Source organism: Neolamprologus multifasciatus, chromosome 16, assembly GCF_963576455.1.
Source record: "Neolamprologus multifasciatus chromosome 16, fNeoMul1.2, whole genome shotgun sequence".
NCBI lineage: Eukaryota > Metazoa > Chordata > Actinopteri > Cichliformes > Cichlidae > Neolamprologus > Neolamprologus multifasciatus.
The window spans coordinates 16,254,580-16,264,893 of record NC_140454.1 but is presented as its reverse complement, the minus strand read 5'-3'; the positions used below and the strand labels follow the sequence as shown (position 1 = coordinate 16,264,893).

General features: G+C 38.0%; 1 protein-coding gene across 1 annotated transcript; it reads right to left on the bottom strand.

Moving 5' to 3' along the window:
• Window positions 1-326: 326 nt before the first annotated feature.
• Window positions 327-8,083, bottom strand: cfap91 (cilia and flagella associated protein 91). The gene is made up of 17 exons (XM_085134976.1): window positions 7,879-8,083; window positions 7,697-7,773; window positions 7,281-7,429; window positions 7,034-7,114; window positions 6,839-6,895; window positions 6,582-6,751; window positions 3,502-3,679; window positions 3,129-3,286; window positions 2,868-3,029; window positions 2,621-2,754; window positions 2,041-2,154; window positions 1,888-1,959; window positions 1,650-1,796; window positions 1,346-1,567; window positions 971-1,119; window positions 796-887; window positions 327-625 (listed from the first exon to the last, which is right to left on the bottom strand). The coding sequence occupies exons 1-17, from the start codon at window positions 7,964-7,966 to the stop codon at window positions 420-422; spliced, it is 2,256 nt and encodes a 751-aa protein (XP_084991102.1). The 5' UTR covers window positions 7,967-8,083; the 3' UTR covers window positions 327-419.
• Window positions 8,084-10,314: the final 2,231 nt, after the last annotated feature.

The following is a 10,314-nucleotide window of genomic DNA, read 5'->3' as shown; positions in this document are numbered from 1 at the left end:
AATACATAGCTAAATATAAGTAAATTTAAAAAACAGATGCAACAAATATGACATAAATTAAAACACCTACAATAATAAAGATTTTTTTAAAATTCATCACAAGGTTCAATAATCCCCTTTTTCAAAATAAATAAATAAAATATATAATTTCTGGCAATTAATTCATGCCTATGCTTCAAAGGGTTCAAGTACATCATCTACCGCATAAAACACAACATTTGTTCCTAAAACGTGGCGGAGTAAAAGCAGAAAGACTTCTTCAAACATTTCATGTCAAATTAAATTAAATTAATTACTGCTTAGAGTAAAAAAAAAACAACCCAGAATGATTATTAAACCCTCACTTTAATAATATCACAACAACTTTTAGACATTATAGATTGCAATGCAGAACACTTTTAATATTCTAGTCCTCTCTTTTACTCAGTTTGAGCATCGTGCTGCTCTGCTTCCTTCCCCTGCAGCGGCTGGCTCATTGTCTCTTCCAGGACTTGACAGGACGCTTTTATACCAGGACAGGTAATTTTTGACGCTTCCAGAGTACTGTTCAGGAGCTCAGGAGCATTTGAAGTCCCTTGAATGATGTTCCGAGCTGCCTGTAAGTGTCTATGCTGCTTCTGGTGCACTGAAAATGCAAGGTCAGAAAAAATTAGGAAAGGATTTACCTTTAACTTAATCCCTCCATCAACACTCCAATAAGTCATTTTAATTTCTATTTTTTAAAAAAGGGGCATTTATCTTTTACTACTAAGTCATTTAATGCATTTTCGTGTGTTTCTAATTCTTGCTACAAACCTCTTTCTCTGACACCGATCTTCTTTACCTCCGGGATAAGGAAGCTGTACACCAGCTCAGACACAATCTCCTCCGACTGAAGATTATCCCGGCTACTCGCACACAAAAGCGATGTTTGTTAGCGTTACAATTCCTTAACACCAAGCAGCGACAGATATTGGAAGGTGCTTGTTACCTTTCCTCAACGGCATATGCGATGTCGTTGACCTCCTTTGCCCTCTTGTGGATCTCCTCCCGCGCCTGCTGGTCGGCTATGTGCTCAATGGTCCCCAAGATGATGTCTTCTAAATACATGTCCACAGTCTCCTGATGTACTTGTACCACCTGTGACAAGAAGTGAAGGGAACCCACAAACTCACACACCTTAAAATGGTAATAATAAGTACAATAATTGACAAAAAAATAGGAAAGTATGTTTTAAGAAGCAATTTAGAGCTCACTGACTCAGCTTGTTCCAAAGAGTTGGTGCTCTGACTGCAAATGCTTTGTTATCTCATTGTTACTGATCTCTGTTACCCTTTTACAACAGAACAATGACATGTGCACATACTTCTCTGAAGATCTCGTCTTCCTCTTTGCGTCTTCGCTCCTCTACCTGCCTCCTTCCACTCTCCTCGGCCTCTCGCATCCGACGGTCTCTCTCAGCCAGCAGTGTAAAGGCGTGGATCCTTCGCTCATCCTGGAGACGAATCAGCTCCTTGGACAATGTGTCAAACACTTGTTCTAGTTCTGCCCCTACTACTCCGGCTTGATGTGCTTCCTGCTGAAAAATCTGAAAAGATGGAGAGAACGGGTATAAAGGTTGTTTGGATTTAGTACATTTTTGTCCACATGGTCAGGTCCGTGTGTTTCACCTCATGTCTGCGTTTGTCTCTTTGTTTATTAAGCATCATGACATGCTCTTTGTCTGCCTTCTGTAGCTCCTGCTCTTCCCTCTTCAGGGCATGGACAGTCCTCAGTTCCTGGATGAGATCCTGATGTTTCTCCTTGCCCTTAAACATCTTTAGAACAGCGGAGATAAAAGTAAAAAGATAAGTGCTCAAAAACTGAGCAAGATTGAAAAATTTATGTAGGAATGAAACACAGATGGACCTCATACTGGATCCTTCGTCCTCGCAATAGTTTCTGCAAGAAGATTACAGCAAGTTCTTTCTCTTCTTCCCCCTAAAAAATAGAGAAATATTAATACAATAAATGTAATATTTACAAAGGAAGTCTCAGTAACAGTCAGAATAATTAACTGACCTCAGGTGGCGTTTCCACTGTGGGAGTGACAGGATGAGGAACAGGCGTCTCCTTTCTGAGAAGACAACGTAAAGTCCTCAAAGATGCGTGGTCATCCTGCTTCTGCTTCAGATTCTGTGGAGCCAGAAGTGCCAGTATGTATGTATCTAAAACTTCAAAGATATACTTCAAGTGGATCTTGCATCAAACAAAATGGCTAAAATGTCAAATAATGAGGTTGCTGTATATACATGAGCCAAAAGCTCAGGTTTCAGATTTCTGCCTGGTTTCTCACAATTTCTTCTGCTCTTGGCTCTGCCTGATGTTAATGAGAGCAGAGATCTTTACTGTGGTCATCTCAGGTGCACAGAAGCCCCATTAACCTGCAGTTCAAACCTTGTGTCTGCCTGAGATAGCCAATCAGAAGTGTTGACTTAAGCTTGTTTCAGTGGGTGAATCGCCAGAGCCCAGCTTATGATAAGTAAGAGTTATTTTAAACTGTCAATTACGCAAAACTACTCCAGTAGTAATAAATATTGCATTGGACCTGAGCAACGTAGATCCACTTTAATGAACATCTATATTTTCTGTTCTGCCTTACCTTGTATTTCTTCAGCAACTGCACAGCTCTGCTCTCAGGAGGCTTCATCACATCCTCGGAGACTTTGGGTTTTGTTCTTTCTCTCTTTGACTTCAGTACTGAAGCACTGAGTTGCGTCTCTAGTTCTTCTAAACCTAACAAAGAGTTAAAAATGATCTTAACAATGAATTTATGAAATTATCTCTGTGTGTTATACTGGAAATTACATACAAAAATTTTACATCTGCAACAGCATTCAGACTCAAACCTTCATATGTGTCTAAGTAGCGTCTTGTTGACAGCATGCTGTTGATGTTCCTGTTGGGAAAAATGCCGATGCGGATCCTGGGGACATACGTCTGAGAAGCTATGACACACCGTTCTAGCTTCCCCTCCACATTTTTCCTCTTAGCTTCTAATTTTCTCAGTGCTGCAGACAAAAATAAGAAAAGAAAAACAGAGGCAGTTACCCAGGAGTGAGACCAGATATTAAATAATATACTTAACATTAGAGGGGTGGACGTCTTACATCTGTTGTAGTCAGCGTGTATTTTGTTTAGCTTGGTCTCCCTGTCTTCCTGGTGCTTAGAATATATCTGGTTCAGTCTGTCATTTGTGACATCTTTCTGAGCCTCATCTCTCTGCCTCAGAAGGTCCTTTAGCACCTCTAAACGAGCCTCTTGCAACCTAGCAGAGAAAATGTACGATAAAAACACAAAACACATCTGCTCCCTATCAGAGTGACAGGAGTGAACTGAAACAATGAAGGTGTGAAGCAATCAATACACGATGAAGTTTAAATCTGTGCAAAACAGTGCATCACCATCAGTTTAAGCAGTAGGTTGCATCCCTATTAGTGTGTTTTCCAGTTAGATTAGCTTTTCAGATGCACTATCACTCACTTCTCGATTTCTCCTTCTCTGAAAGCCCACTCTTTGGCCTCCATCTCTTCCATTAAACGCCTCCTCTTGTCAAGCTGGCTCAGGTCACTCAGTGGAGGAAGACTGGCCTCCCAAGCTCGCTTGGCACGGGTTCGCTGTATCATTTCCACTTCTGCAAGGCCTGCAGGCAGACCGTGACCTGAGGAATTTTCATTCAGAAAAAAAGGAATTATGCAACCCGGTTACAAAAAGCAACACAGCTTAAAATGTAAATATATAAAGATTGCAATCATGTGAAAATCATTAAAAGCCTATATTTGCCTAAAAATAAACTTGACGCAAAAGTAAGGAAAATTTGCATCAATAAATAAAAGCAAGAAACAACACAGAAGAGCCACCTCGGAAGGACAACACTCGGCTGCACCTAAAAGTTAAAGGTCACTCTTTCAAGGATGCCAATGTTCACATTTTGGACTGAGAACATAGATTGTTTGAAAGAGGAGTAAAACAGGCCATCTACTGTGAACGACCATCATTGAACATAGGGAGTGGCTTCCCAGATGCCTCAACCCCTACTCATATATTGCGTCAGCTGACCTCAATAGGTCACATGATAGGGTGAGACAAGTTCTTATGGTGTTTTCATCAGAAACCTCTAGGGGTAACATCCCATGCCTTTTATCACACCTCGGGCTCATGTGATGACACACATTATGCTCTAAAGGGACAATCCCCACTAGGCTTTCAGTACCTGTGACCAGGGGCACCTCAAGAATTTTTTCATAAGGGTGGCCATATGGGGGCCATTAAAAACAGAACAGTGCAGGGGTGCAGCGAAGGGGAGGGGGTGACGATGGGAAATTGTGAGGGACGTACAAAGTGACACAATATGAAACCTTTTAGTTTTAGAACTGAAGAAGCCTCTTGGATGAGAGGTGAAACGTCTTCATGAAAGATGTCTAGTCACTTTCTTTCAAGCTCCTTGGAGTACCATGACATGAGAGCCCACACAGACACATTTTCCATGTGCTACTGAGTCAGTAGCAGAATAAGCTGCTCACCATAGGCAGAGTCAATTTGGAAAGTTTTTCAAGCGAGCAACCCACATAGTCAAATCTGCTACTTAACCTAGAAATCCATTTTCCTTACAAACATGGCAACATTTAAGGGAAATAAACAGGCTTTAACTGTGTAAGACTTATTGCCATGAAGCATTGCCACAACTAAGAAATAATCAACCAAACTACTTGTACTCTTTGTGCTAAGTGTAGTATACGATAAAATATCAAGCATTGATACTGAGACACTTCATACTTAAAAAAAGTATCTTACTTTATAACTTGATACTAGACAAGTTAACTGGGACAACTAACACACTTAAAAAGGATTTAAATTATTTATAAAATCCCTTTAGCACCATCACACAACTGAGCTAATACGTGACGTGACAGGTTATATAAACAGTGCGAGCAACAATTTAAGAATAAGAGGAGTCAGAGAGTGCAACGTCCCCAACATGGCAAGGGCTATACTAACACTGATACTTTATGCTGATGTCAACATTGTTAATATGGAAATCTAGTGTAGGACGTTCATCTTTTTGTGACATTGGGAAGTCATATAATGTAATGAAAAAATAATGTTTTAAAGAGCATGTTTATGACCCCCAATGAAGAATATATTGTTTTAAAGTTTGGAGATGACTCGATGAAAACTAAAGTTTTTTCTAATTTATGTGACCCTGACCTTTGACCTTGAAGCATTATATGCAAAACTTGTGTATTTTATTATCTTTACCCATATGATTGTAGCAGAAATGTCTTAAGATTTAAGATATATTCATGCAGTGTGAGATCTTGTGAAACTAGTTGTGATGTCGTAGACCATCGTATTGAAAAATGAAGAAGTGCATTGTACAGTTCTCTCCAAACCCTTTTACATGATATATTACTAGATACGGCTTCTTTAATTTTTTTCCAAGCTCAACTTTGACCTTGGGCACTAGCAGTGATGACCTGTGGATGCTAGCTTGATAACAAACATTTACAGCAGACAGACAAACAAACTGCACCAATTACATTTGTCGGGGGAATTTGTGGGGATATAAGGCACTCTGGACCCAAGGCACAAACTTAAGAACCAAGACAATAAAATTTCTCAGTTTTAAAATATGATATAGTCACTTATAGGCATATTGATCAATTGTGCAGTGACAAATGTTAGCAGTGTTATGGTAAAGCAGACAGACTGCAAAAGGTTCCACTAATATGTTTAAGGCATGGTTCTATCTTGTGAAGCAAAGCTCAACTTTTTTTATGCATTTGCCTTATGATAGGGGTGTCAAATATAAGGCCCGGGGGGCGATATTGGCCTGGCAAAGATCCAATCCAGCCCGCTTTGGAAAATATGAAGGAGTGCATCAATTTTGGGACTTTTAAGGGGTAATACCTAAGTATTCAAGTAACCAAGTAATCATGTAACCAAGTAATCTATCAGATTAACAATTAAATAACAGAAAAGTTTTTTTTACTGTCCACTATATAAATTTTAGTTAAAAAATAGATTTTAATCAATGAACAAAATCTTTATCTTGTTTTATAAATACAGGGCGGTGTGGGAAGTGAGCTTCCAGAATTTTTCTTTCTGTAATTTCCACATTTAACATTTAGAAAAACTGAGACATGCTGTTGAAATTGAACTTCTTCATCTTATATTAAGATATCTCAGTGATTAAATGTGTAGTTAAATGTCTTTACACTAATAGAAAGTGGAGTTTCAGTTATCCCTCCCACTCAAGATCAGCGTGGGTTGTATGTATTTTACTTGTACTTTCTTCCTGTGCTGACTGTGACTTGTGGATGATGAACCTGTTGATGTTAACTATTTGTTTTTGCAACAATTTGTTTTTCAGTGAGTTTCTTATGCACAGGTTAGCCAGCACAGATGCATTATAAATTATGTTTAGTAAGTAAAAAAAAAAAAAAAATTGGATGGAGAGAAGAGAGCAAGATAATTATACTGCAAAGATCTAATAAAGTTGCTTATGAGTGTACCATCACGGTTCATATAACAGGTAAAGAACACAATAAACATGCCTATACCCCAAGTCAAAGCTGCCATCTGCAGGAGCTCTGAGGGAGTAGTCCCGGGCTGAATCACATACTCAAGGCTGTATGGGTCTGTCTGTGTTTCACTTTCCCTGTAGTCTGTCTGGACCCCAACAGTGAAGTGGGTGGGTTGTTGCTCAGCATCAGACGTTATAAAGTCTTCTCTAAAGTGACACAAAAAACAGACATACTTCCAGAAAAAATGGCACAGCAGAAACAGCTGCACAACAAAGTAATGCAAAGAACCTCACCTCGGCGAAGCATAAATCACACTAGGAGGCATCTGCTGCCCAAAGGGAATGAGAGGGCTAAAGGGAACAAAGTGAAATACTATGTCATAGACTATATTGACATCTACATAAGTGGGGCAGTATGACAGTTATCTTTAGTTTGTTGTGTTAGGAAAAACAGAACAAACAATCAGATTCTCAACTGGCTAGTCAAACCGTTTAAAGTATTTGCAGAAATCCGCTCCGGTTACACGGCACTCCTTGCTTTTCAGCCATGTTTGAGCATTTGGAGAAATCCTGTCAAGAAGATAATCAAGATGTAATATATACATATTTTATCATTTATAATATATAATAAAGACATTAAAAAATTACTTTATTTATTTTGTCTGTAATGAGAGAAAGACTACATCTTAAAATGAAGCAACTTAGTTACTAAGGCTTCAAGTGCATGTTGTGTTACCCAGCCAGCTGCTGCAGGGCCTCTTTGCGCTGTTCTGTGTGGCCTCGCCACTGAAGATCAATAAAGGCCGGCTGCGGGACTGCAGGGTCTACTTTAACAGTATAGCGTGGGTTGTCACTAAACATGGATGCAAACTCTGGTATTCTCCTCTGAGCGAAGAAGACGGAAACAATGTTAAAAAGTGCATTTCACATTTAATTTTTAGTTAAACAAAAGAGACAAAAAAAAAAGCCCCTGTATATTACATTCAAAAGGTGGAAGAAAATATACATTATTACAATACAAGATAAATGCTCTGTATACTACAGGTTTAAATTAATATTAAAATAAACTATAATATAATAATGACAGCATTTTAAATCAACTTATCTTTTATTTAAAATGTAAATTTGAAATCATGTATAGATACGACTTACTATTCGAGACCTGGACGCAAAGGCCTTGAAATTGGCCTTGGTGTGGTCTGCCTCCGATGACACTGTGTGAACCGGATCTGTGGAGGAACAGGTGATGGCAACCGAGGCAGCTAAGTTCAGCTATTAGCCGTGCTCATCGGCTGTGTTCGTTAGCTGTGCTAGTTAGTTCAAAGCTTACTCACCGTACAAGTAGTCATAAGCCCGTTCATGCAAAACAGCTGTACCAGCATCATTCTTCTTGGTAAACGTGTTAGTCACAGATGCGCACATTTTCTGTATTTAGTCAAACATTTGAGTATTTTTACAGCTAATTTTACATGCGGACGGCCGCTTCAACGACGTCGTTTTGACACTGTAGTCATGGAGACAATAAACTGACCGTCCGGAAGTGGGAGGATTAATCTCGAGCTTTCTGTTTACTCTCACCGGGTGGAAGTTGGAAGTAATTCTTGGGCAACATACTTTGGGTTTTTATCAAAATGTGATAATATAACATTAATTTAACTCCACATGTCATCATTTAAGATTTAAAGGACGTTTCTTCTTTCGTGATTTCATCTAGGAGAGGATTCAGGGTCTACCTTTCCACCAGTGATCGTTTTTTATGTCTCAACTCCCACTTAGTTGAAATTATTTCCTCTTCTTTTTCATCCCTAGTAATAATAAATAATGAAGGGTTATATTATTATTTTTAATTAGCAGGATAGTTGAATAACTTTCAAAATTGCTACAATGAATTTTTGTACTTTTTACCAGCCTACAGTACCACAAACGTCACAACCTACATATAAAGTACCTACATACAAAATCTGCTGTATCTGCTAAAATGATTATGCCTTAGGCCGTGGGCACATCACAGAAGTTAAACTCCTTAAGTAGGTCAGGATTTTTTTTCCCCTAGTATCAGTTCATATAAGACAGCAAAGACTTTAAGAATCAACTTTATCAACTAATGCCAAGTAAGTGTGCACATTAATAATTTTATTCTATTTTTTTTAAAAGAAAGAAACAAAGTAAAAAAAATGCTACAAAATGCAGTAATATAATCAAAATATACAATAAAGCAAAAATACATATACACCAACAGTACATCAATATGCAAACAATGCAGGATATAAAAGGTTACGAATTTGACCTCTTTTTATCAAAAAAAAAAAGAAACCTAAGTAAGACAGCAACAACTGTAAAATTTAGGACAGCAGTCTTTAAGAATTAGTAGAAGGAAGGAGGAGTGGAAACGTAGTTCCTAAAAATGTAACTACCACAAAAGCCTAGTAATCTAATCAAAATATATCTACAACATAGAGAAAATATATATGTATGGCACCAGAGTTACATCAATGTGAAAGGAATATAGAATATAACTGGTCATGAAATGTAACTGTTTTTATTCCATAATGGCAAAAATGCAAGAATTCAAAAGTAACGTGTCAGCTTGTTACTTAGGACATTTTAACATCTACATGCACAAACGACCTCACGTATGAGTCAGAGATGATAAAAGTTTCCATTTAGACTAGGGTGGAGTTGTCTGACAGTGTGAAGACTGAAAAAGGTGACCCTACAAGAAGTGGAAATAATATAGCTAAAATAAACCCAAAGAAAAACACCCTCTATGTTCTGTCAGATAAACAACATAGTTAATACTTAGCTGATTTAATAGCTGTGTTTGTAGCAAGAAGTAGTAACACACAAGAAAATGAAAAACAAGAGTGATCTGATCCCCATCTACATATACCGGATGACCAGAAAATTATTTCCATGCTGATGAAAATTCTCTGTATGACTACACAGTCACAGCAAATCGAAAAAGCTTTATGATACCACATGTACTGTACATCAGCGATCAAGAGGATTCACTTCATGTAAAAAGAAGAAAAAAACAATTAAAAAATGCTGGAATTTGAAACATGTTGCCTTCCTTTTTTTAAATATGAACGAGGCACCGGCACACTGACCTTCACTCAGGATTTTACTGGACCATTCAGTGAACACAGAGGTATCAGCAGCATGCCGTACTCTTCTATTAAATTTAATGTTTCAAATCTCTTTACTTTGTATCATACTGAACTTAAAAATGTAATAAAAGCAACCAGCAGCTTTTCAGCTGACTAAACTAAAGGCAGGGGGACTTCACAACAAGCAAGTGGTACGTGTTACTGCACTAAGGTTTTGTTATTAGGGTAGATACAAGGCTTCAGGCTCTCAGGGATGACACAGCATGACATAGTATATAAAATAATTTTTTTCTGAACCCCTAAACTTTCCAGGCAATTTTGCTAATACTGACGTAAACTTCTTAAACTGAAACCTCAGAAAAATAACTGAAGAAGAAGAAGAAAAAAACAAAACAAAAAGAATTACGTGGAGCAGACCAAAATTGTCTGACAACTTCTGTTTTTTTTCTTACCCTCCGAGTTATATTTTTGGGTAGCCAAAAAGCATGATTTTGACATCAACAGGAAGTCACTTATCAAAGGGAAACAGTGTGTGCATGCATGCATAGACACATGCACAGTCTGTGCTTCTTATTGTTAAAGCCCAAAATGTGAGTTGTTTTTTTCGCTCCTTTTTTGGGATATGTGTGCAATACTGCTGACCAAAGCAGCAATAGTTCA

Bases quoted from the DNA above. Each gene is read 5' to 3' on its own strand.
- cfap91 (XM_085134976.1), bottom strand. From the start codon at position 7,966: ATGTGCGCATCTGTGACTAACACGTTTACCAAGAAGAATGATGCTGGT. The intron at 3,030-3,128 runs GTAAGACGTCCA...TTTTGTCTGCAG, and splicing joins ACACGCTGACTACAACAGAT to CACTGAGAAAATTAGAAGCT. The intron at 626-795 runs GTTTGTAGCAAG...TTGCATTTTCAG, and splicing joins GATCGGTGTCAGAGAAAGAG to TGCACCAGAAGCAGCATAGA.